The sequence below is a fragment of the Lontra canadensis genome, unplaced genomic scaffold, assembly GCF_010015895.1.
Source record: "Lontra canadensis isolate GAN:19392208 unplaced genomic scaffold, GSC_riverotter_1.0 scaffold48, whole genome shotgun sequence".
Classification (NCBI taxonomy): Eukaryota; Metazoa; Chordata; class Mammalia; order Carnivora; family Mustelidae; genus Lontra; species Lontra canadensis.
Window position 1 is genome coordinate 13,099,860 of NW_022631042.1, and position 27,254 is coordinate 13,127,113.

The 27,254-nt window shown below is 37.6% G+C and overlaps 2 protein-coding genes across 2 annotated transcripts in view; one reads left to right on the plus strand and one right to left on the minus strand.

The window, feature by feature from the left end:
* COG5 (component of oligomeric golgi complex 5) overlaps positions 1-9,405 on the minus strand; it is a 276,431-nt gene extending 267,026 nt beyond the window's left edge. Inside the window, exons 1-3 of the mRNA XM_032873369.1 lie at positions 9,275-9,405; positions 3,884-4,023; positions 698-755 (exon numbers count right to left, since the gene is read on the minus strand). Coding sequence (XP_032729260.1) covers positions 698-755; positions 3,884-4,023; positions 9,275-9,368 — 292 coding nt within the window. The 5' untranslated portion in view covers positions 9,369-9,405. The remainder of the gene's footprint in view (positions 1-697; positions 756-3,883; positions 4,024-9,274) is intronic.
* A 540-nt stretch (positions 9,406-9,945) lies between these two features.
* Positions 9,946-25,595, plus strand: DUS4L (dihydrouridine synthase 4 like). The gene is given in 8 exon segments (XM_032873379.1): positions 9,946-9,960; positions 14,217-14,274; positions 14,277-14,352; positions 18,749-18,870; positions 21,951-22,068; positions 23,125-23,247; positions 24,190-24,416; positions 25,134-25,595. Coding segments are annotated over 7 exon segments (951 nt in total). The 5' UTR covers positions 9,946-9,960; positions 14,217-14,237; the 3' UTR covers positions 25,382-25,595.
* Positions 25,596-27,254: the final 1,659 nt, after the last annotated feature.

Sequence of the window (27,254 nt, forward strand, 5' to 3'; positions counted from 1 at the left end):
AAGTCTACCTCCACTATTACTCACTCTGGTGGTATTGATGTTTTCATTAATTAACAATTTTCTGTTAATTTTATAGAGGCACTAAATATGTACGAGGAATTTTTCTAACCATTTTTCTAATTCACTTAGCCCTCAAAATAACACCATACAGGTACATTGTAATACTCTTCCCTTGGGGGCGCCTGGGTGGCTCAGTGGGTTAAAGCCTCTGCCTTTAGCTCAGGTCATGATCTCAGGGTCCTGGGACGGAGCCCCGCATCAGGCTCTCTGCTCAGTGGGGAGCCTGCTTCCCCCTGCCCACCTCTGCCTGCCTCTCTGCCTACTTATGATCTCTGTCAAATAAATAAATAAAATCTTAAAAAAAAATACTCCTCCTTTGCAGTAAAAAGGGAGCCATACAAAGGTTAAATAACTTGTCCATAGTCACATATCTACTAAGTGGCAAAGCAAGGATTTGAACCCAGATAGTTTAGCTCAGAGGTCAATAAAGTTTTTATTAAAGTTTTGTTGGGACATAGTGATAATCATTTACATATTATCTGGCTGCTTTCACTCTGAAATAGCAGAGTTTAGTAGCTGAAACAGAAATAGTATGGCCTCCAAAGTCTAAAATATTTACTATCTGACGCTTAACAGTAAAAGTTTGCCAGTCCCTGGTCTAGCTCAATCTAATTTATAGTACTTAATGGAAACATACCTTCCAAAGACTCAATACCAGTTGCTTGTGCTAGTAAATCTTCATGCCTTGCAACAACCTGAAAATCAAGAATTTGCTGTGAGTATTGGGTATTTTTCTTCATACCTACAAGGAAGAATAAAGGTCTCTCTCCATAGAGGAAGGCACAAACACCAACACTGAAGAAAAAAATACAGGTGATAAGGGTACATTTGAGATGAGTTATTAGCAGAAACATAAACATGCTTCTAATTGAACATAGAGCCGAAGAAGACACAGCCTTTTCACCAGCCCTTGCTTTCTTAATGGGAAGTGCAGGTAGAATTGTGCCAAAATTGAAAAACAAACAAACAAACAACCAGCTAATTTTTGCAATACTATTATGTTTTCCTTGTAAAAATGTTTTTTAAACATTAGGTTCTCTTAGTTCTTGAACTTAATTCAGCATATTCTAATCTGAAAACATAACACAGAGTCAGTACCCACCTATCCCTAAACATCTCTCTGCTTTCAGTTTCCCAAGGTCACAGCAAATCCCTTTCCCTGCGCAAGACGGATTTTTTTAATGAAAATTAGGGCAGTGTGAATGATCACATCAAAAACCCAAGAAGCTTAAGAGGTAAAGACCACACGCAAGAGGTTCCTAGAAACATCAAGAAATCATGAGTAATCATTATTCTTTAGAATAATGCAAAAATCCTTATTATTTTGTACCTTTTCAATTCCAATGAAGAAGTTGTTTCCTATCTAGGGGGGAAACTGAAGCTCCTAGTCAGCAAGGATTCATTCACTGGAACCCCTACTACCTCCACTTTGCCCTGTTTCAGGTATCACTGTTATTCTATCAAGTCCCTTTCTACCACAGCCATCTAAATTAACTACTACTTTTGGTCTCCTATGTCTGTTAAGATGGCCAGAAGATGTCTGAATTCTCCCCTGGCCACTGATACGGTCATCGGTCTGTCCATCCTAACAAGACTAAATTTAATCCTCTATTCATCTTTTTTCTGTGTGAAGAATACTTTGAAAATGTTGAAACTCCTAAAGCGAGACTTTCATAAACTCCCCTGAGGCCAGCTAGATGAATTTCCAAAAGATCCGAAGACAGAAAAGAAAGGAATGCTATCTTCTTATTGTTTCAGCTAGTAATGAGCAAGGTCCCAACACCGGAATTTAGAGATGGTTGGAAAACCGTATCAATCATTCTAGAATTTAGTTACCGGATACCCCGAGGCAGAATTTTAGCAGTGGCATGGGAGGTAAGGGCTGGAGCTTCCAGGCCTCCGCACTGCATCTATGAAAGTAGATCCGTCAACTCAGTCCACTGGCTGACTTCAGAAGCAGCCAGTTCTCTGTATTAACCATTTTCCGGCTTTAAATACCTAGTGTGGTTTCTGTTTCCTGTCCAAAGCCCTAACTAATACATACTTCATCACAACTTCTATTATTTTATTCATCTCAATGATATTTAAAACAAAATTTATGGGTTTGGTTCGCATTATCCTGATTTTTCTTCTGCAGAGAAAGAATTATAGCAGGTTCAGGGCCCATACTAGGCCTCTACTTCACATTCCAAACTACCATAATTTGTCCCCTGTAAGAGATGTTAAACAAACTTTTAGTTTTTATTGATTCCTGCAAAGAAGGTACTGCACGCAAGGAATAAAGAAAATACCAATCATATTACTCAGCCATAAAAAAAGAATGAAATCTTGCCATTTGCAACAATGTGGATGGAGCTAGAGAATATTTGCTAAGCAAATTAAGTCAGAGAAAGACAAATACCTTATGATTTCATACATATACAGAATTTAAAAAGCAAACAGATGAACATGGCAGGGGGAGGGAGAAAGAGAGGCAAACCAGGAAACAGACTCTTAACTACAGAGAACAAATTGAGGGTTGCTGGAGCAGAGGTGGGCAGGGGGTGGGCTAGATGGATGACAGAGATTAAGGAGGGGACTTATGATGAGCACTGGGTGGTGAGTATGAGTGACAAATCACTAAATTCTATAGCTAAGACTAATATTACATCATATGTTAACTGGAATTTAAATAAAACCTTGGGGGGGAAAAAAGAAAATCACAACCATAAAAAAACAAAAAAAAAGGAATTTCAGGTAGCTATTATAAAAAGCCACCCCTGAGAACCCTAGGCAGAGTTAAGTGCATTCTCTCCTGCTTTTATGAATGCTTCCTACTATTCTAAATAAAACAGGGTTCACTTCCCTGTCATTATTTCTCTCTGTATCTGCCCTGGTCTGTGAGTCCTTGGAGAGCTGGGAAATATGTTCATTTTTCTATCCCCACAGCCTAATGTGAATCCTGACAATTAAAATATACAACTAAATGTGTAATTAAAATACATAATATATAATCACAGTTAAAGTGACCTTAGAAGTCATCGCAGTCCTAAGCTACTCTTTCAACTGATAAAGTACAATATAAAAAATTTAAATGAATATGTCTCATGTTATAACAGATCTAAGTTTCCTGGTAAACAGTCCATATACTCATGCATTTGTTCATTCATTTAAATATTTATTAAGTGCCTACTCTACAAAAGCCAAAATAGGAAATATACTATAAAACTCCCTATAAAATTACAGAATTGTAGAAAAGGAAGGAACTCAAGATCTTCCACTATAATCTCTTCCTCCTTATTCACTCCAACCCATTTAATAGATTTCCTTTTTTAAAAGCAAAACTCAGAGACATTAAGGTACCAGCACAGCTAAGATTGGGACCCATCTCCTAATTCCCTATATTGTGTTCTTTCTACCACAAACTTATCAACTTTCTAGAATTTCAGCAAATATTACACTGTTTCATAAAGTGGGAAGTGCCAATGGGAACACACCAATTTTTCTTATTCACACTGTTCTACTTCCAAAAGTCCATTTTCTATTGCTTTTATCAAAGGCTTCCATTTTTCACCTACTTATATTCACTGCACATCTGTTAAGGAGATGAAAACAAAGTATGAACAACAGCTTTTAGAGAGACGGGTAGGTTAGTTTTTCACCTAACAAAAGGTAGTTTATAGAAAACTTTTCAAAAACATACTTTGAAAAATAAGCCACACTGGTAAGTTACACATTTGCTCATTTAAATATGCATTTAGATTAAATAGTAAAAGTATTACAAGTGATAAGTTATTTTATCTTTAGGTTGAAGAATCCAGATGATCCAGAAGATTGGAAATACCTGTAGATGTAGTTCTTTATCCAACTGACTGATTCCTTGGGCAAGTTTTGCTAGCTGTTCAGCAATTATGGCTTGATGAATAGACTGGGAAGTATAAGTCTTTACATCAAAGTCTTCATTTAAAAAATCCCTGTAACACTCTAGGGGAAAAAAATAAGGAAAAGTCTTTAATTATTAATTGCACTGCACTAAACCAGATATCAGACAACAAAACCAATATAGATAACACACTTTGACTTTTTTTATACACCAAGAACTGCTGTAAATGAGAAGAGAGTGGTAACATTCACTGACAGCTTACTGTGGGCCAGGCACTGACCCATGCACTTTAAACATATTAGCTCATTCAACCTCACACAACCCTGCTGGAACTATCATTTCCCGCATTTCACAGATGAAGAGACAGGTAAAGACAGGACATGCAACTTGCCCAACCTGTCTGAGATACGAATCCAGGTTGCAGAGCCCACAGTCTGAACACCTATATTACACTGCTGAAAGTTAACTTTTACCAGAGAGTCAAAAGGAACATATAAGAGGAGAAGACTAAAAATTAACTACTAACCATAGCCTTTAATGCAAGAAAACAAGGTCACTGACAATGACAACAGGCAAACTGACTATATTTGACATTTATGGTCTCAAATATCTCTAAATCAATGCACAAATGCTGTCATAATAAAGTGAATCTGGAATTTTAATAGAAATAGGCAAACACAAACTTTCAGGTGTTACTGACACTAAGGATTTATGGGTGAAATAAGTAAATGGAAAGACAGCCTATGTTCAAAACAGACCCTTACTAAACACAAAAAAAAGTAATGATGCTAGATGTTAAGCTATCTTCCAGTACAGAAACCCAAAGATCTGTGGGTGAAAGTCAAATGGAGAGAATTAAGAGTTAAAAATCATTATGTAGAAGTGAGCTCAGGGTAGGTAGAAAACCACTACCTTCCACCCATGTGGGAGATATAGGTAAGACTACCCTGACAGAGATTATAAAACTAACCAGCAAAATAGAGTCCTTATCAGACAACTTCTATTATCTCTATCCATATAATGCATGCTCCATAAGGGCAAGGACTTTGTTTTGTTTATTCCCACATCCCTAGAGCCTGAGCAATGCCTGACACATGGCAGGTGTTCTGGACCAGTTGAATGAATGAATTCATCCATATATGACCTGGAAGTAGCATTCTGCAAAGAACAAAGACTCATTCTTGATGATTCTCAAAGTGAAAGAAAAACTACTACTTTGGCCTTAATTCTGGGAACCCCATGTCCTTCCAGTTTGCCAAGGACTTTTCAGGATTAAGGATCCTGCAAGGCAGCCAAGTGGAGAAGGCTACTCCAAGAAGAGGGAAGGTGTAGAGGCAGCAAATGCCAGAGCGTATTTTGAGAAAGAAGGGCAACACTGACGTCAGTGTGTCTAGATCACACTGCTGGGCAGAAGGGGAAAGAATGATAGGAGTTGAGGTTCCAAAGGAAGGCTGAGGGCAGTTTACAAGGAGACTGGTAAGACTTCTAAAATGTTCAGACTATATCTCATTAAGGTTAAAGATGAGAAAGAGCACTGTCAGCTTTGTGTTTTAGTTTCTGGCAGCAGAGTGGAGGATGACTGAAAAGGGATTAGTCACCCAGTGATGTGCCGGAGCTGCCTCATATTGGCTCCTGAGAGTCAACAGTTCAATTCTCAGGAACTGTGTGAGCTAGGGGACATCACATGTAGGCATCTAAAAAATGACCAGGTTGAAAATATTTATACCATGGAAACTGGCATACACTACAAAATCAGGGCTTTTCCTATTGTATCAGAAAGCTGGTTTACCAGCACACTCATGTAATAGAGCTACAGAAGCCAGCAGTAAGGTGCTCTGTTAACAGCCCAAGAGACATGATGAAGGCCTAAGACAGTGACCCGAAAAAAAAAAGAAAATGACTAAGTTGACAAATATTCGGACACTATAATGTGTAGGACTTAGAGACAAGCTGAAAATGGGTGATTAGGGAGAGCAAGAAGTATAGGGATGATTCCCAAGATTCTTGACTGAGTAACTGACACGAGGAATTCAGCTTTGCATTAAGTTCGACCACTAGGCGTCTTTGCATAAAGATAAAATTGATCATATTGCTGCCTCCAAGGAACTTGTCATCTACATGGGAAATAAGCACATATTTAACTAACCACATACAATCAATAGTAACAGAGAAGGTTAGAGGAAAATGGTAAAAAAAAAAAAAAAAAAAAGTGAAGTAATCCCACCTTTCCACATGTAGCACCTGAACTATTTGTTCATATGTAACTTTTGGTAAGTAAAACTAATCGTGCCTGTTCACTATCAAGATAGAAATGTCCAGTAGACAGTAATCCTACAGCTTAGAAGAGAGGTAAGGACCATGTATGTGTGTATTTGTGTACAACTATATTAATTTTGAAACCATGAAAAAAAAAAACAAATGATTTAGGAATGAATTTTAGAATGCACAGAAAGGGAAATGGAGAAGACTGAGTTCAGAAGCCAGACAAACACCAAAAATCTGGAAGTACATGGAGAAAATGAAAGCAATCAAGGAGACGAAGAAGTGTTCAGAGAGAAAGAAAAACAAGAAAGAATGGCAAGGGACGGTTTAGAGAAAGTAAGTGATAAGTGGCATCAAAGATCTTACAAAGATCAAACAGTGAAGGCTGAATACTGGCCATTGGACTTGGCATTTGAGGAGTGATTGTCCATCAGAAGAAGTCATATAATGCTTCTCTTTTACAGTTGTCTCATTCCTATAGGAGGTGTATCAGAAACAGCCCACAAATTATTCCAACTATGCATCTGCTCACCAACCCTATCAATCCTATCCTCTACCAGTGGCAGATCCTGTACATACTGAATCATTATTTCGGACAGAAATATTTAATTTTTTAGGAATGTTGCAGAGAATGGGTGGAGTGAACCACTGTAAATTAGGGGCAAAATGAAGAGGACTAGCAATCAAAGAAACTTGGAAAAGAGCACTTAGAGAATTTGGAAATCTTTTTTTAAGCACACAACTCACAAGTCACATGAAGGGAAGTATTTCAAGAAGAGTCAAACCCCTTTTACAAGTTCAAGTAAGGTAAGGACCAAAAAGTATCCATTTGATTTATTCACAAAGAGGTCATTAGAGACCTTGGCAAAGAGATTTCAATGACATAGAATGAAGGTGACTGGGTCCTTGAGGAGACAGGAAAAAAAAAAAAAAAAGACCCAGAGCACAGGAGGAAAACCATCCTTAGAAGCAGAGATTCCACTTACAGTATAACGAAAAATACAAAGGAAAAAGAAAGGTCAGTTACAGGATTAGGTTTAGTTTATATGTTGATGGCAAGAAATGGAGGAAGCTTTTATATGATGAGTTATCTTTTTTTCAGGGAAGTTTAAAGTCATTTATTGAATTTGAAAGGAGAGGTCTGAGAGAGTAAGGATTTAAATAATCACTGTGGAAGACAGAAAAGAGAACTAAATAGGAAAATACAGAAGGCAGAATTAAGGACTATTCACCTTTCAAAAACTGATTACAATTCCAGAATGCATTCTACTGAAATATACACCTATGCAAGTTCTATTTATACTTCAAAACTAATTCCTCCAGAAAGCCTTTCTTGACAGTTCCCTAAGCACTCCCCGTTATCCTCCTCTGTATTGTTTGACTCTGTACACAATGCTGCTATCCAGCAACACTATATTATAATGTTTAACTTTACAGCTTACAAGATTATTACCCTTTATTAAAATGGCAAGCTGCTTGAGGTTGTAAATTGCACACATATCAGGAGTTCAAAATTTGGTTAAATGGAATTTAAATCAAGATACAGAGATGCACTGGACAGAGATTCTAACCCAGAGAATCTAACACAATCTGGTTCAAAAACACCTCATCAGAAAGTTTTGACAAAAGTATATACATTATCAGAAGGCAAGGAATTAAGGGCAATAATACACAACACTCAGAGGAAAACAGTAATTTAGAATGTTATTTCATTCGTTTATAACCTACTTTGATCTGCAAATGTGTGCATATATTTACTGTGATGTTCATTAAAAAATGTGTGCAGACGCTTATTGTGATGTTCAATTAAAAAACTTTACTCTGGGCACCTGGGTGGCTCAGTGGTTTAAGCCCCTGCCTTCAGCTCAGGTCATGGTCTCGGGGTCCTAGCATCGAGCCCGCATCCGGCTCTCTGCTGGGCGGGAAGCCTGCTTCCCCCTCGCTCTCTGCCTGCCTCTCTGCCTACTTGTGACCTCTCTCTCTCTGTCAAATAAATAAATAATCTTAAAAAAAATTTATTCTGCACCCACCATATGAAAGGTACCATTATTAACTGTGGAGTAAAAAAGCAGTTCTACAATATAGCAGAAAAAGTCAGGTACACAAATTATTTTCAATACCAGGTAGAACGTGATGGCAATTAGGGAAGAAAATTAAGAACAGATGAGAAGAACTGTGAACTTTATACTGAAGGATAAGAGATTTGCGGCGTGTTAACTGAATTAATACAATTTAATGTACTTCTCAAATGTACTATGTTTAACTTATTCCCTAGAGTTTTCCTCTGTCCAAAACTATCAATAAATTGCTATATTCAATACCTATGGTTAATCCCTGCCTGAACTAATGTTCTGAACTCGTCCTCATGCATGCTTGTGGATAAACTTCTTGTAAAAAACTAGGCTGCGAGGGGCGCCTGGGTGGCTCAGAGGGTTAAAGCCTCTGCCTTCGGCTCAGGTCATGATCCCAGGGTCCTAGGATCAAGCCCCACATGGGGCTCTTTCCTTGGTGGGGAGCCTGCGTCCTCCTCTCTCTCTCTGCCTGCCTCTCTGCCTACTTGTGATCTCTCTCTGTCCAATAAATAAATAAAATCTTAAAAAAAAAAAAACTAGGCTGCGAGTGGGCCACCTGTGTAACCCGAGAATTTGTTAAGAGAAGGATGCTTCCAACTCAAGCTTTTTTAACATTAAGAGCTGTCATCTATCTGTCCTAGGTCTTTCACTCTTCATGGGATGCAACGCTTTCTCCAATTGCGGCAGCTGCCCGCGGCTGTCAACCTGGGTCACCGGAGTGCGGCAGTCCCAGGACTTCAGAGAAACCTCAAGTGCAGGAAGGGTAGAGTTGAAATGAGGAGCAACCAGAAATTAAGTGTCCCCTGGACACGCGGAAGGAAAGGAGCTGTTAGTCTCTGGAGAAACAGGTTGGCGAGGCCAGCACCCAGACGCCAGGGGGCCGGGCGGGGGGGGGGAGTGGTCACGTCGACACCGGAAAACTTTCTGCAAAGCGACGGGTTGAGTCCACCACCCGGGTCCAGGTGCGGAACAGAACAGTCCCCCGGGCCCACCACCCAGCCAGACCTAGACTCCTTACCGTCCTGCAGAAGCTCCCGGACTGTCGCTGTCACCGCCCCAGAGCCCAGAGCCCCTTGGCCAGCCACAGCGACGCCGCCGTCACCACCTTCCATGTTGGCAGGTGCCTGGGTGATGGCGTCACCGGCCGCTTCGCCCCGCCCGGGTGGTGACGCTTAATGCCGGCGCCGCCGGCTCCGCCCAGTCCGCGGCTCCTGGCCAGCGTGGAGAATTGGCTCAGCGGCCGCAGCTGCACGAATCCCGGCTGAGAGCAGCGTGGGGCCCAGAGCTGGCGAGCGCCCAGGGCCCGACGCGCGGGGGAAGCCGAGGTCACGGCGCTGGCGCCGTGCGCCGCGTCCTGTCGCGCCCCTGGGCTTGGCATCGTTCCCCCGGCTGAAGAGAAGGTGGGCGCGGGAACCTGGCAGAAGCGCTTATCTTTGTTCAAGTATTTAACCTGAGAACAGGGGCCTCTCGAAGGAGGCTGGACAGGAGAGCGGAGGTTTCTGGGAGCTTCGCTTGCACTCCACAAACACAGCTGGGGGAATTAGTAACTCCCCAGCCTTTTCTGTCACACGCCTTGGCTAATGGTCTTGGGGTAAAGGCTGGCGGGAAAGCTTGGGAAAGAAATTTGCGGGAATGAATACTAAGGGCAGAGTCAGGGAGAGCCGAAGGTTGGTGAAGAAGGAAGACTGAACCAGGAAAAGACAGGTGGACTCAGTCTCTGCCCCACCCCCTTGACCTTAAGCCTTTTCTCTCTCTTCCTCTCTTTTTCAGCCACGTGCTATGAGTGATGCCAAACTTTTTCCTCTGAACAAACTGATGGATTTTCCATATCTCAACTAACAGTATTGAAACTGTCAAATCAAGTTAGTTCCCGTTGTTTTCTCCTCTAATACAAATTCACTTAGATTTCTCCCAAGATGAATACTGATAATTTATCAGGTTAACCACTTTGTGCAAGAAGGTTAATCATTCCTACTTAAATAGAATCTGTAATACAACTTACCCTGTACACCGAGAAACCAGTTTTTCCTACTTCTGGAGCTACACGGTTCTCTCTATTCTGGTAATAGTATTTCAACAAGGTGCTATAATAGTACTTTGTGCATTTAATACTCATAATCACTCAGGTAAGCATGTCTTTTGATACACTGCCTATGCTTTCTCTTGACTTTGTCTCAGGTTTTTTCCTAGTATTTTTGGTCTCAATCAGGTCTGTCTATAATTGTTTCTGAATGAGTCGCATGAATTGTTCAGGGCAGCGTGCTCAGATTCACATTAGATTTCATTATCCATAATACACAGAATTTTTAATTCTTTAAGGATAAAACTCATCTTTGAATTACGGGATCTTTTTCTTTTCTCGGCTTTTACATTAGAAGATTCTAGAACAGTTGTGTAATACTTGTTCATTTCGTGAAGAGATTTGAGCCCCAGCCATACCCACCAGCACGAGTTTACAAATGAGACTCAATTCCTATCTTGTCCCAGAGGAGCTCATAAGTAAGGTAGAAACCCATGTAAACAAATTGTACCAGGTGCTTTGCAGTTTATGGGTTTATTAAGCTTAACTACAGATTGAAATCACCTGGAGAGCTTTAAAAAACCACTGATACCTGCATCTTAAGCCCAGAGATTCACATTTAATTGGACTGGGGTATGGTTTGAGCATCCTCATTCTTGAAAGCTCCCCAGATTATTCTAATGTACAACCAAGATTGAAAGCTACTGATTTATTCATCAAGCAAATACATACTGTGGGAGGCCTTTGTGCCATGTACTGGAACTACCAGGAATGAATAAGAATGAAATTGTTTCTGCTAAACTTACTAACGACCTAGTTACTATTAGATGCTTTTTAGTCTTTTCCTTACTTAACTTTTCTGTGCTGTTTAAGTTGCTTATCCCCTCCGTCCTTGTTATTTGCCTCTCTTTTCAGTTTTTGAATATCACTCCTCAGGTTTATTCTTCTCAGCTCCAGAATTCATCTCTCAGTCTCTTTTGTGTTATTCTTTTTTGTCTTTTACTTAAATGTTGGTGCTCCTAAGATTTCTGGCAAAATATGTCATCCTTAAGTACTTTGTCCATGTGATTAGTTTCAACTGATTACCTAAAGGTAAAAGACTCAATCTTTCTATCTAGCTTTTTCCTGAGCACCATATCTATATAAGCAGTTGTGAGGCATCACCATCTGGAAATCCTGTGAGCTCCTCAAATTCAATGTGCCCAAATATGAACTCATGTTTCCCTACTAAAACCTATTGCTCCTCATTTTCTGTCTCATTGCTTAGAATTGCCATCCACCTAGCCTCTAAAACCAAATGTATACATCATCCTAGAATTCTCTCATACTGTAAAACATATACTGTCCCTGAAGTAATTTCCACCTCCTAAATATCTCACCAGTTTATTTCTAAATAGCTCCTAAGTGTTTCTCTTTTCTTATTCCTAGTGACACACGTCAGACACTTTATGCATTGGACCAGTTTACTACAATAGCCTCCTTTGATATTTTGCCAAAAGCTCTACCCCCTTCATTGAAATCTTTAAATCAGAAATCTAATGTCATCTACCTGCTAAAGTTATTTACAAATATACAAGGAGAGACATAACAGCCCTTAAAAATCTATATGAATGTATGTCATATGCCCATATTAACATGTTGGGTGCACATGAAAAATCACCTACAAAGGTGGAAAAATGGTTAAGAACCAAGGCCCTGCAGTACCAACATGGAATGTAAGGTCCATGATTATCTAGGCTTTCTCACAGCCTCTTCTAATCTGCTCAAATAACACGGGACTACGAATGCTTCACTCTTCAGGTGTATGTCATCAAACATTTTGAAGCCTCTGGTTTTATATATGTTGCTTCCTGTAACAGGACAGTTCCCCATCTCCCACATCTGTCAGCTCAAGCTTTCCTTCCTTCACTATTGATGACTTCCCTCATTTCTCTAGACAATTATTTCCACAACACTTAAATTGTGTACAAGTGTATGCATTAGAACTACCATTTTGTGCATGTCTAACCAATAGATTTTTAAAGACAAATGTTTTTCCACCTGTATTCCCAACATGTAGTAAGATCTTAATATTTGTTGACTGATTAAATAGGTGTCCATGCCCTCAAAAACTCAAGAAGAAACGGACGTGTTATTATTATACTCCATAAAAGTAATTACAAGTGCACCTGGTAACAGGAGAGCCTAGGGTGTAGCGGATAAGTAAGATCAGCTCTATCTGGGATTCAGAGAAGATGGTCAGAGTCATCAGAAAGGGGGATTATGAGTACACAGATTAAGGCAATGAAGATATGCTCAAGATTTAGTTAAAGATACTACTTGGTTGACACACTTGAGGGAGATGGAGGAGCGGAGGACAGACCCCAGGTTTCTGACTTGAGTGTGTAGAGGTGGCATAATCAGGATGCAGAAATGCAAGAGAGAAGAAACAGGCTTGACTCATGAAAAAGAACTACCTTTCTCTTCCATATTTTTACCTATGTATGTGGGCTCACATTGTTCTAATCCTAAATTTTTACTTTAAAAAAAGTAAGGGGCTCCTGGGTGGCTCAGTCAGTTAAGCATCCAACTCCTGATTTCAGCTCAGATCGTGATCTCAGGGTTGAGATGGAGCCTGGCCTCAGGCTCTGTGCTCAGCACAGAGTTTGCCTGTCCCTCTCCCTCTGCTCCTACCCCTGTTCCCTAGCGCTCTCTCAAATAAATAAAGGCTTTAAAAATAAATAAATAAGAGGTAAAAGACAGCATTGGTCAGTAAAACTAGATTATTTCAACTCTACGTTATACCTATAGAAATGGAAATTAACTAGTTTATGTTTAGATTATAATAGTACTTTCTGGATTAGCTAAACAGATAATTGCATGTTGAGCAATTAGCTCTTCCTAAAGTTTGCCCATATCTGTTACTAAGTTACTAAAGCTAAACACTGGAATATGGAAAGCAGCCAACACTATGAAATGAAAGGATTCTAGGTATAGCAAATTTAAAAACATTTATGAACTATAACTTAATCACTTGTACCACTTTGCGTATAAAAGTGATTTACTGGGAGCCTGGGTGGCTCAGTTGGTTGAGCGGCTGCCCTCGGCTCAGGTCGTGATCCCAGCGTCCTGCAATAGAGTCCCACATTGGGCTCCTTGCTCGGCGGGGAGCCTGCTTCTCCCTCTGCCTCTGCGGCCACTCTGCCTGTGCTCGCTCACTCTGACAAATAAATAAATAAAATCTTCCAAAAAAAAGTGATTTACTGTGCAATTATATGATTATAATTGAAATTTTTACTAGATGATACCACACTTAAATTTTTTTAAATAAAAGTTTGCCTTCTGATTCAGATGCAAAGAATAGAAAATGCAAATAAGAATAAACACAAAATAGACTAGTAAGTCTTTTGATTTGCTTAAAGTAGTTCAATGCCATTTAGCTTTCCTGCATAAAACAGGGTATTTCAAAGTGCCAGACGTACATAGTCTTATATATAAAATTATTCAAATTAAATTTTCTGGTTTGTCAATACCAAGCAAAGTAACATGGAAAATTTTAAACGTAACATGAAAAACCATGGTATTCTAAGAAAAAAAACTTGTAGTTTTCCACATCTTGAGCATTTATTAATTTGAGCCGATGTTAGTGAGTTAAGTGTATAATTTGAAACTGAGTGTTTGACACGAGCAAGCATAATTTGTACCGAATATAAAAACGTGATGATTTCACTGTGTACTAAAAACTGTCAGTGACTTATGGAGATAGGATTCTGTAGTATCCTATTTGATACTGTGAAAAGAAGCTAAAAAGATTCCTGAGCCCACAAGCATGACCAAAAAAAAAAAAAAAATCTTGGCATTTGAAAAATGCCAAAAAAAAATCTGGGCAATTGCAATTGTTAGAATGATGGGAATTCATCTAATGAAAGTAATTTTTCTCTCTGCAAACTGTCTTTGTCAGATTTGAAATAAATCTGTATTCATGAAGAGTGACTGCATACAAACCACAGTATGTCAAGAAAGAAAAAAGATCCAATAGAAATGCTTCATTCTGGGCAGCTGGTAAAAGTCTGTGCCCCAATGGTTCGATATTCGAAGTAAGTATTAGTAAATGGTTAATGAGCTAAAATGTGATTTCCTTTTTATGCTGTGACCACCACTTGGGATCATCAAACACCTAGCTTTGGGGTCACGATCTAGGCTTGTGTGCTGGTGTTACTCTTTTCCTGTTACGTGTGTGGTCTTGAGTAAACAATAACCCCTTCAAACTTCACTTTTTATATCAATAAAAAAAGATCGTGCTTGTAACCCCCACCTATAAAGATACAGAGGATATTAAATAAAAGATACTAAGTAAATGTAAACATTCATGCACAGGTTTTCCTGACTGTAAGTCTTCTTATGTCTGGGACTACAATTGCTAGGTCATGTGGTAACCATGTGTTTAGTTTTTTTAAGAAAACAAATTTTCCAGAGTGTCTATACTATTCACACTTCCACCAACAGAATATGAGGGATCTAGTTCTCATCCTCACCAACTTTTGATAATATCATGTTTTTTATTTTGGCCATCTGATAGGTATGTAGTGATACCTCATTACAATTTTAGTATCTATTTCCTTTACAGCTAGTGATGTTGAAAATGTTTTCATGTATTTATTTGCCACGTGTATTTTTTTTTAAGATTTTTTTTAAAAGATTTTATTTATTTATTTGACAGAGATCACAAGTGGGCAGAGAGTCAGGCAGAGAGAGAGGAGGAAGCAGGCTCCCCGCTGAGCAGAGAGCCCCATGCGGGGATGCGATTCGGGGATGCGGGGCTGGATCCCAGGACCTGGGATCATGACCTGAGCCGAAGGCGGAGGCTTTAACCCACTGAGCCACCCAGGCGCCCCACCACCTGCATATTGTTGAAGAAATGTTTCTCTGTCTCTTGCCAATATTCTAATTAGATTGCTTTTCTACTACTGAGTTGGTTTTTTAAGATTTTTCAGTTGTGGTAAAATACAACTTAGGCATTTTAAGCCTTTGTCAGTGGTGTTAAATGCATCCACATTGTTATACATCCAATCTCTAAAACTCTTTCATTTATAAAACTGAAACTCTACACCTATTAAACAATAGCTCCCCATTCCATTCATTCCCTACACCCTGGCAAGCACATTCTAGTTTCTCACTCTTTGAACTTGGCTACTCCAGGTACCTTATATAATTGGAAATATATAATAGTTGTCCTTTTTTGAGACCAGCTTATTTCACTTAGCATAATATCCTCAAGGTTTATCCATTCATAGCATGTATCAGAATTCCCTTCTTTTTTAAAGGCTGAATGATCCTCCAATTGTATGTATATACTACGTTTTGTTTATTCATTTATGAACACTTGGGTTGCTTCCATCTTTTGGCTGTTGCAAATAATACTGCTATGAACATGGATGTATAAATATGTCTTTCAGTTCTTTTGAATATATGCCCAGAAGTGAGTGCTGGATTATATGGCAATTCTGTTTTTAGTTTATTGAGGAATTGCCATATTGTCCATTTTTTCATTCCCACCAGCAGTGTACAAGTGTTCAGTTTCTCACCATCCTCACCAATATTTATTGTATTATTTATTTGCTTTTACTATAGCATCCTAATGGATGTAAAGTGTTACCTCATTGTGGTTATGTCCCTAATGATGCTTAGCATCTTTTCGTGTGCTTATGTCTACTCAAGCCCTTTGCCCATTTTTCAGTCATGTTTTTGTTGCTGAGTCTCTGTTTACTACTGAGTTTTGAGAGTTCTCTATATATTCTGGATACTATTCCTTCGTCAGATTTGTGATTTGCAAATATGTTCTCCCAGAATGTAGCTTATCTTTTCATCCTCTTAACAGGGTATTGCAGAGCAAAAGCTTTTTTTTTAAAGATAAGGTCTAATTTACCACTTTTTCCTTTTGTAAATTGTGCATTCAATGTAAGGTATAAGAGAACTTTGTGTAGCTCTTAATCCTAAAGGTTTCCTCCTATTTTTTTTTTTCAAAAAGTCTTGGTTTTTTGTTTTTACATTAAAGTCCATAATCAATTTTGAGTTAAATATTGTGTAAATGTGAGGCTTAGGTTGAAGGGGGATTTTTGTTTTGTTTTGCCTGTGGGTGTCTAATTACACCAGCACCATTTGTTGAAAGGCTATCTTTCTAGTATTGAATTTCATTTGCATCTTTGTCAAAAATCATTTGGGCATGTTTTTGTGGCTCTTTATCTGCATTCCATATCCTATTCTACTGACCTACGCATCTATCTCCCTACTAGTACTACACAATCTTGATTACTATAGCTATAGTAAGTCTTTAAATTGGGTAGACTAATTCTTCACACTTTATTTTTCTTTCTCAATATTGTTTTAGCTATTCTGTTCCTTTGCCTTTCTCAGTAATTTTAATATGATTGGTCTTTATTACAAAATATCTTGCTGGAATTTTCAGAAGCATTGTATTAAATGTGTATATCAATTTGAGGGGAATGGAATTCCTTTCTATGTTGAGTCTTTCAACTCGTGAACATAGTTATCTTTCCCATTTATTTAGATCTTTGATTTTTTTCATCATTGTTTTGTGTAGTTTTCAGCTATTAATTGCTGTACATATTTTGTAAGACACCTGATTATTTTTCTCCTTTTTTGTAGCAATTGTAAATGGTTTTATACTAATATTTCAGTGTCCATGTATTCACTGTTGCTATATAGAAATAAAATTGATTTTTATGTTGATTTTGTATCCTATAAACTTACCGAACTTCCTTATCGGAGGGTTTTTAAAATAAATTCCTTGGGATTATTTATTTAGACAATCTGCTCATCTACACAGAGGGACAGTTTCATTTTTTCCTTTCCATCATATGCCTTTTATTTCCTTTTCATACACTGACTAGAAGTTTCAGCACTGTGTTAAATAAGAATGATAAGAACAAGCATCTTTGCTTTGTTAATGATCTAGGAGGAATATGTACAGTTTTTCACCTTTAAGGATGTTAGCTGTAGGATTTTTTTTTGGATGCCCTTTATCAAGGGGAGAAAGTTCCTTCCTATTCCTGTTTTCTTAAGAGGGTTTTTTTTTTTTTTTTAATCATGAGTATTATTTTGTCAAATGCTTTTTCTACATTGATAGAATTATGTGATTTTTCTTTTAGCCTTTTAATAGAGTGGATTATATTGGTTGAATCTGAATATCAAACCTTCTGTTTTAACTTTTTTTTTTTTTTTCCTGCCATCACTATAGCAGGAGAAGAATGAGAAAGCACTACCTCATTACTATGAGGTGAAAGTAGAAGTCCTGATTTCCTATTTGGTCTCCTTTGATGCTCTGGGTATAGGAGGCTCCCCACTACTGCTGAGCTGGGGGTAAGCCATGGAGGGGATGGCCTGGTACCTGTTGGGCTCTATTGAAAGTCCTGGCCCTTCACTAAGCATTCTCTGATACTACTTAACAGTGGGAAGGGAGAAAGTACTTAAGTTACTGACCAGCAAGTATTAAAGTCCCAGCTCCCTACCAGACCTTCTCTGACACCACTGTGAAGAGGTGTTAGATAACTTTGTTTCAGCCCTGGAAAGGTAGAAGTGTAAGCTCCGCACTAAACCTTTGCTTCTGGAGGTGGGGCCACAGTTTTATCTCTGGCATTTGGCTGGAGTGAGCCACTATTTTAAAATTGTTCTTTCTTGCTAGTCTTCCCTTTTCCTAGCCTTTGGTCAGAGAGAGCTGACTTTTGTTGGGGCTCTTTTTGTCTGCACTCTCCATATTTCCGGGTTGCCAGCTTCTTCAGGTCCAAATCTGGTATATCTGAGGCAAAAAGGAAACCCAGGAAACTCACTGCTATTGTTCCTCAGGTCCCAAGGTCACTAGCCTTTCTGCTCTCTTCTCTCCACCTTTCAGAATTTTCTTACATTTGTTTTATATATAATATACTGAGCAGTGTTAGAGAAAACAAAGTTCAACTAAGTAAATGTGAAGATCTCAATGACTTTATTAAGCAATTCATGAATCATACAGCATCTCACTTGGCAAGTAGAGAGATGCACCACGGAGTTGTACAAAGTAGAGGGTTTTTACAGGAAAGAGGGTGGAACAAGTTATTAGCAAAAGAAAAGAAAGGATTGATTCAGGCCAGGATATCTTTTGGTGGGGATTGGAATGACAGGGATTTTTTTTATCCTGCAGATTACTTTACTACTACTGTTCAAGAAATTTCAGATTGACTTTTAAAAGGTCACGTTCTTGGGATAGGTTGAAACTGTAATTAGGTCTTGGTTTGTGGTCATGGAGGGGCAAATTATTCCAGTTTGGGCTTGTTTTTCTTTTTCTTTTTTAACAGCCAGAATAGGGAAAAGTACATCTACTCTAGCCTCTCAAAGGTAGACCTTTCCTCTAATAAATATTTAATAATTAAATTAAACTTGGAAGTACATATGATTGTGGTGTTTTTTTAAATGCCTAATGAAAGTTTTATATGTTCACAGGTTGGCTTTTAGAACATTAGTAAGAAAATACAGTTGTGATCTATGCTATACACCAATGATAGTTGCTGCTGATTTTGTCAGATCTATAAAAGCCCGAGACAGTGAATTTACTACAAACCAAGGTATGTGAAACCCAGAATTTGCTGACTTTGTAAAACTAAAAACAAACAAACAAACAAACAAAAACCAAAAACCCTTGTCTAATTAGAAACAACACAATTCAGAGATTTTCTTTTTAAAGCTTTTAGGTTTTTTTTATGTTTTTAATAAGGTTTTTGTGTTTTTATTCAGTGCCTTGTAAACTATGGATGATATATCTAAGCATGAGGTCAGCCTTCCTTAGGGCCCCATCCTCTTTCCTGAGCTATTAGGTTCCTATCTCCCTGCCTCCAGTCTTGCCCCATTCCAAACCATCCTACAAATAGCCCAAAGGAGCCTTTGTAAAATGTAAATTTGATCACATCTCTTCCCTGCTTAAAATCCTTCTTGGACTGCTCATGGCCTAAAGCAGTGGTTCTCAAAGGGTGAAACCCCAGACCAACAGCATTAGCATCATCTGGAAACTTGTTCAAAATCGAAATTCTCAGCTCTGCCCCAGGCCCACTGAATCAGAAACTCTGGGTATGTGATCTAGCAATCGGTTTTAAAAAAGCCCTCCAGGTGATTCTGAGCTTGCTAAAGATTGAGAACCAGTGGCCTAAAGAGTAAAATTCCAGTACCTGCCAGGGTACTTGGCTGGCTCAGTCAGTAAAGCATGTGATACTTGACCTCAGGGTGGTGGGTTCTGAGCCCCAGGGTTAGGTGAAGAGATTACTTAAAAAAAAACAAAAACCCTAATACCTGTGAATAATCTATAATATTTCTCATGATCTAGCCTCTGAATAGATCATTTGCAGCTTTGTCTTCCATTAGTTTTTTTCCAGAGACAACCAACTTTATTCTTTTTTTTTCTTCTTTAAGATTTATTTATTTATTTTGAGAGAGAGGGAGAAAGTACATGCACACATGCTAGCGGTGCAAGGGGCAGAGGAAAAGACTCTTTCAAGCAGATTCCCCACGGAGTACAGAGCCTGTCATGGGGTTCCATGCCACGATGCATGAAATGACCTGAGTGGAAACTAAGAGTCAGAGGCCTAACCAATTGAGCTACCCAGGCGCCTTCCACCAACTTGTTCTTTATTATTATTATTCTTTAATAATACTACCTTACTTAAGTCCCTTAAAATGCCCCATCCTCTCATACGTCTCTACCTTGAATATCCTTCCCTCAGCTGTACCTGCCCCCAGATCCATATCTCTCTGGCAAACAACACCACATGCTTCTTAATCCAGCTCTCAGGGGTTGCGGCCAGGGAGTTTGCCTGATCACCCTCTGCTATCATCCTCTCTCACAGGCTTTTTGTTGAACTTAATCCTACTGTATTAAGATACCCTCTTTGTGTGCCTGTCTCCCATTCTCTAGACTATCAACTCCTTGAAGTCTGGAATTACCTCTTATTGATTTGTTTCCTTAGCTTTTAGCCCTGTGTTGAAAATATAGTAGACCAATAAATGGTTATTAAATTGAAACTCTATAACTCTTTAAGTTATAAAGGAAAAACATCTTAAATCCTCAGGGAGAAGCAAATTCTCCTATCCTGTGTTAGTCCTATAAATCAGTAGATTGCCAGAGAAATTCTGAATCAAAAAAATAAATAAAAAGGAAAAAAGGAATTCTGAATCCATGGAACTGGGATGATGCTCAGAAATCTGCTTTTGGCAAACACTCAGTGAATCCCATACAGGTAGTCCTCAAAATGACTTTAGAAAAATTAAAATACATCTATCCAGAGTTTATAACACTCACCCAAAGAAAGATGGGAAAAATATGTCCTTAAAACTTAGGAAGTATCTGACACATTTGCTTGATTAAAATGTAAACTTTTATATATAAGAAGAGAGTACACATACTCAAAGACAAACCAAAACCTGGAAAAAGTATAATATTTACAATAGAGGGGCACCTGGATGGCTCAGTTGGTCAAGTGTCTGACTTGGGTTCAGGTCATGATCTCCAGGACCTGGGATCAGTCCCTACATCAAGCTCCATGCCCAGTGGGGAGACTGCTTGTCCCTCTCCCCCTCCCCCTGATTGTTCTCTCTCTCTTAAATAAAATCTTTAAAATATATATATGTGTATTTAAGATAGCAGAGCTAATTTCTTTGTTTTATAAATAAAATTTTTAAAAATACTAAGAAAATAAAGAATAATTAAGAATTACATCTAGTGGGTTGCTGGGTGGCTCAGTCATTAAGCGTCTGCCTTCGGCTCAGGTCATGGTCCCAGGGTCCTGGGATTGAGCCCCGCATCCGGCTTCTTGCTTCTTGGGAAGCCTGCTTCTCCCTCCCCCATTCACCTTGCTTGTGCTCTCTCTCTTGCTGTGTCTCTCTCGGTCAAATAAATAATAAAATCTTCAAAAAAAAAAAAAAAAGAATTACATGTAGAAAAATAGGCAAAGGGTATGGAGAGAGAACCCACAAATAAAAATACAGACTGTTGGATAGACAACATAGAATAAGTTGTGAGAAAACGAGAACTGCCATGCGTATTGTTGTGTATCTATATTGGTAAACTCTTCTGAAAGAAAACTTTGTGATGTCTATCAATGCCTATCTGGTAGTTACATTCCTGGGGATTTACCCTGTGAATATACTCAGGAGTAGCATGTGTGTAACAGTATTCTCATCACAGCACCGTTTCAAAAGCCACAAATGAAAAACAGTCTAGAAGTACACCGTATGGTCCATCCATACAGAAATAACACTACTAAAAAGAAAATAGGTCTGAGTACAGCTCCCAGATGCATCAATGAGAAAAGAAAGCAGTAGGCGTGGAAATGTATATAGAATGTTCAGATTTGTTTAAATTTTACAGGCATACATATATTGTTCCGGAACACAATAAATTAATCCTCATCTTTGGAAATGGGATCTGTTTGTCATGAGTGTTACAATGTTCACTTATCAAATTTTATGCTGTTTGAATTTGTACTAAATGTAAATTACTTTTAAAATATTTAAAATTAGTTTAATGGTATGTTGTTTGAATAGGTACTTCTTAGGCTGAAAGTAATTATCATTATCCCATACAAACATGAAGAGTTCGGTGTATCGTGTGTGTGTGTTTCTGTGAATTTTAATGTTGAGCTATTCATTTTATCAGGTGATTGCCCATTGATTGTTCAGTTTGCTGCTAATGATGCAAGACTTTTATCTGATGCTGCTCGTATTGTCTGTCCTTATGCGAATGGAATAGACATTAACTGTGGTTGCCCTCAGAGGTAAAGCTTAAAGAAGTTGGAAGAATTTTCAAAAAATTAGAAAAAAACTATGTGAACATGGTAAACTATTTCTCCAGTTTTCCAAGAATAAAAAAAATAAAGAAAATGGAGTTAAAGCACTTGGGCTCCAAATAAGAAGCAAGAAAAAAATAAGGAAAGATTATTTAGGAACAGATATGCAAAGGTGTTTTCTGATGGCTAAAACAAAGCATGGATAAGTGTTTCATCTTACCTCACCACTAGAATTTTTTTATGTGTGGATCCACCTTGAACCTAATCCACGGGTTGTTAGGGAAGACTAGAACATTTATAGCAGTCCATAAAGTGAATTTTTACTGCTATGTCTGACAAGAAGCTGTGATTCAATGATTTGAGAAATTGCCCCTTGTTTTCTCCTAATTAATTTTCTCTATAAGAATACCTTCTTATAATTGCCTTTTCTTTCCATACCACAGTTATTTGGTTGAGTCTAAGTAACTGGGTACTGATAGGATGCTTAGTTTGACATTAATATCCCTACCTTCCTAACACCATGTTAGGTTTTCTGTCAATAATACAAAATGTGTCCAAAGAATAAAATCAAGGTTTTAAGTACATCATAATCCAAACCAGATTAGACATATTTGTATACTCATTAGGAGAGTTAAGTAAGCTGTTTAGTGGTGTTGGAATGCTGTAAGCCAAAAATATCTTACTACTATTAAGATTAATAGAACATCTTGTTATGTACAATAAACATCAAATTTGGAATTTTAAAAATCTGAAGTAATTGAAATTAATTACAAATACCTAAGTCTGTTTTGGTTGAATGAATTTTAATTTAATTTTCTTACTTGCCAATGAAAACCATTTCTCCTAAGTACTTTTTGATCTGGGAACATGTTTTCCTTATCTCCTATTGATCCACTTTAAAATGTTGGATCTGTGAATTCTAAAAAGCTGAGATTCCATTCCAAGTCACTAAGATTGAGAAATAGATGTACTTAATGATGCTTTTAAAATTGTATCTCCTTGTCCATATATTTATAATTTATTTGTTATGTCTGCTTTATAAAGGTGGGCAATGGCAGAAGGTTATGGAGCTTGCTTAATAAACAAGCCAGAGCTTGTTCGAGATATGGTGAAACAAGTAAGAAATCAAGTGGAAAATCCCAGATTTTCAGTATCTATTAAAATAAGGTAAAGACATATTTTAATCTACTGACAAGATAGTCTGTTACTTAGGAAATAAAAAAATTCCTTTTGTCTAAGAGTGTGGATGTATCCATCCTTAATAAATTGGTAGCTAGTGTATGGAAATGTTGAAGTAAGACATTTAGTAAATTACTATGTGACATAATTTTTATTTATAAAAATAACAGAACTTCATTATTGGGTTTTTTTTAACAGAAATTAAAACATCCCTTTATTTTTAAAAACTTCCTCTGAAAAGAAACCCTCTGTTTTTTTTCCATGTACTGCTTAATTGATAATGCTGAGAGGGGCACCTGGGTGGCTCACTTTTAAGCGTCCAACTCTTAATCCCAGCTCAGGTCTTGATCTCAGGAGTCGTGAGTTCAAGTCCTGCATTGGGCTCCACACTGAGCCTGGATTCTAGTTTAAAAAAAAAAACAAAACAATAATGATGATGCTGAGAAACATTCCTGGTACCAAGAGTAGAAAATAGTAATAATGTTTGCACTAATATTCCACAATGAAAAGAGAATAAACCAGAAATAGGTTTTTGGGTGACAGGCTAAAAACATATTTCATGATAATGTATTATATTCTCCCACTCGCAGATTGGGGCATACACAAAAGATATTAGGATACTGTCTTTCCATTCCTCCATTCCATCCAAGTATTCTTGGACGACTTTTTCAGTTATCAAAACCAAAAGGGTGAAGCACTAGGTAAGGTAAAATTTGTCATCCTATTGTTGCCAATAGTGAAATAGCTAAATTTGAAGTCTTAGATGGAAACTGATTTCTGAACAAAACCTTTCTGATAGTAGCATGTGGTGATAATATAGCAAAGCTAACTGAATAATGTATCAGATGAAATATTATTTTATTTAGCTTATTAATTTTAGCATTAAGATTTGTATGCTGTAAGTAGACTGATGTAATTTTGAAATTGCAGGATCCATGATGACCTTACAAGAACTGTAGATCTTTGTCGAAAGGCTGAGGCAACAGGAGTTTCTTGGATTACGGTCCATGGAAGAACTGTTGAAGAAAGACATCAGCCAGTTCACTATGAGGCTATTAAAATAATTAAGGAAAACATGTCTATACCTGTAATTGCTAACGGAGACATCCGAAACTTAAAAGAAGCAGAAAATGTGTGGCATATTACTGGGACGGATGGTAAGAAATAAGTACTTGAGTTTTTTTTTACTTTTAATTAACAAAAAAAAAAAAATGTGGGGGTAGGAGAGTAAGGTTAATGTGATTTTTCATTATTAGTCTTCAAAGTGGAGCCATATTTTCCTGTTGTACTGATTTAAGCTAAACAGTTTATTAAAATTATATTAACTCTTATACTCAGAGGCAGAAGATTGTTTTAATTGGGGCAAATTAAATCAGTTACTTTTCTGCCACCATCATATCCAATGAGTGGCCAGTTAGAAGGCTATTAGTAAAATAGGTAGCCTTTTCATAAAATAGAAATTAGTGAACACAGAGCGGTCATAGAGCCAAAGGAACTACATACTGCTAAACAGTTTTGTTACTCCCTTAAATTATTGGCACACCAAGGCCTGTGATAAGTGTTGCTAAATGGGAGAATGCAAATAAACTTAAGCAAACCCAATTTATGACAATCTGGATTAACCCTAAAAAAATCCCTAGAGACTAATTGTTTAATGTAGAAGTCTTTAAAAAAATTTTTAAATTCTTGTAAGTACATTGAAACATTGTTGAGTTTATAAACAAATCAAATTGGTTTGTAATTTAGACTAATACATGATTATTATGAAACCTTGTAATACTTTATTTTTCAGTATTCTGTTTGTTTCATTAAGTTTGACCTCATACCTATGAGTTCTTAATGTGTGGACAAATGTAATATGCTTTAATTTATAGGTGTGATGGTTGCAAGAGGACTCTTAGCAAACCCGGCCATGTTTGCTGGATATGAGGAAACCCCACTGAAGTGCATCTGGGACTGGGTTGACATTGCTCTTGAACTTGGAACTCCATATATGTGTTTCCATCAACATTTAATGTACATGATGGAAAAGATAACTTCAAGGCAGGAAAAAAGAGTATTTAACGCTTTGTCAAGCACATCAGCAGTCTTAGATTACCTTACAGACCATTATGGGATTTGACTGGACTTCCTAAATTACCTTAATATTTACTTTACTTTATATCTACAGTGAAACCACCCAAGGTCACATTTTGGTTTCTACTTTAAGTCAGTGTCTCTCACACATTAGCATAAGAACAGAACCCTAAGAACATTTTAAAAAGTTAGTCCTAGACCCCATCCTCAGAGATTCTGATTCAGTAGATCTCTAGGGTGGAAGCAAAATTTAGTTTTAAAGAAGACCCCAGGTAGGGGGCCTGGGTGGCTCAGATGGTTTAGGCACCTTCAGCTCCTGTCATGATTCCAGGGTCCTTGGATGGAGTCTTGTGTTGGGCTCTCTGCTCTGTAGGGAGCCTGCTTCTCTCTCTGACTCTCTGTCTCTCATGAATAAATAAATAAAGTCTTTAAAAAAAAAAGAAGAAGAAGAAGACGATGACGTCAGGTAGATCATACATCCTGGTCATCCTACCAAACATTTGACAAATAATTGCTCTGAATCCTATTATGGATTAAAAAAAAAAAAAGACCCTCATTTTTTTTTCTGAAAGGAATTGTGTTTTTAACATTTTTAAATAAAACTTATTTTAATGCTAAAAGTGAGTCCTATAGTATTTATAAGTTAACATGAAGCATGTTTGAGTGAAAATAAGTGCAAAGTGACAGAATGAATGCCAATTCTATTTAAAATGAAAAGGAACAAGAAATCCTGTATAGAATTACTTTCAGGGCTTAGATTAAAAATTCAAATTGGGAAATCAAACTGGTACTTCCTAATTCACAAATGAAACCTCGATGTATTTATTTTAAATGATTTTTTAAAAAGATTTTATTTATTTGACAGAGATCACAAGTGGGGTGGGGGGGCCAGGGAGCAGGCTCCCTGCTGAACAGAGAACCTGATGTGGCAGTACCCTGAGATCATGACCTGAGCTGAAGGCAGAGGCTTAACCCACTGAGCCACACAGGTGCCCCAATTTTAAATTGTATGTAACCATGTTTAATCATGTGTGATGTTTTCAATAATTTAAAACTAAGATCCATGAAACTCTTTAAATGACATTAACTTTGTTACATTTCAAGTCTTCTAGATCCTAGAAGATTGATAACTTGGTAAATACATCTGTACCTGAAATAAAATTAGTTTAGTCCCCGAAATTTTATGTATAAAATTTTGGTAACCAACCTGGAGATGATTATATATTTGAACTATTTCTTAGAGAAATTTAATTTTTAACTTAAAAATCTAATTTTCATACCCTGTTTTTAGTGATTTGTTTACATTTTTATGCCTTCCAGCAGTTGATAATAATTTTAATTTTTTAAAATAATTTTAAGTTCCATGGTCTGGGAGTGTTACTAAGAGAATTTTATTATTGGTGAATGTGCCATTGCAAGAATTAAGTATCTCAGTTATGAAAAATAAAACAGTTCCATAGTTAAGATACTGGTCTATACTACCAACATGAGAACTGTATAAGGGGACAGCTATCTGTTTGGCAGTATTAAATGAATCCATTTTGAAATAAACACCGTGTTGCTGTATCTTTTTAGGCACATTCTGTACTTTCCTTTTTCAGTTAACATATTTTTTTTTTTTTAAGATTTTAGTTTTATTTATTTGTCAGAGAGAGAGAGGGAGAGAGAGCGAGCACAGGCAGACAGAATGGCAGGCAGAGGCAGAGGGAGAAGCAGGCTCCCTGACGAGCAAGGAGCCCGATGTGGGACTCGATCCCAGGACGCTGGGATCACGACCTGAGCCGAAGGCAGCTGCTTAACCAACTGAGCCACCCAGGCGTCCTCAGTTAACATATTTTTAAAGATAACTGGATTTTTCATTTGATATAAGTAGTATATGTGCAAATAGGGAGCTATAGTCAAAATTTGTAATTTTTATG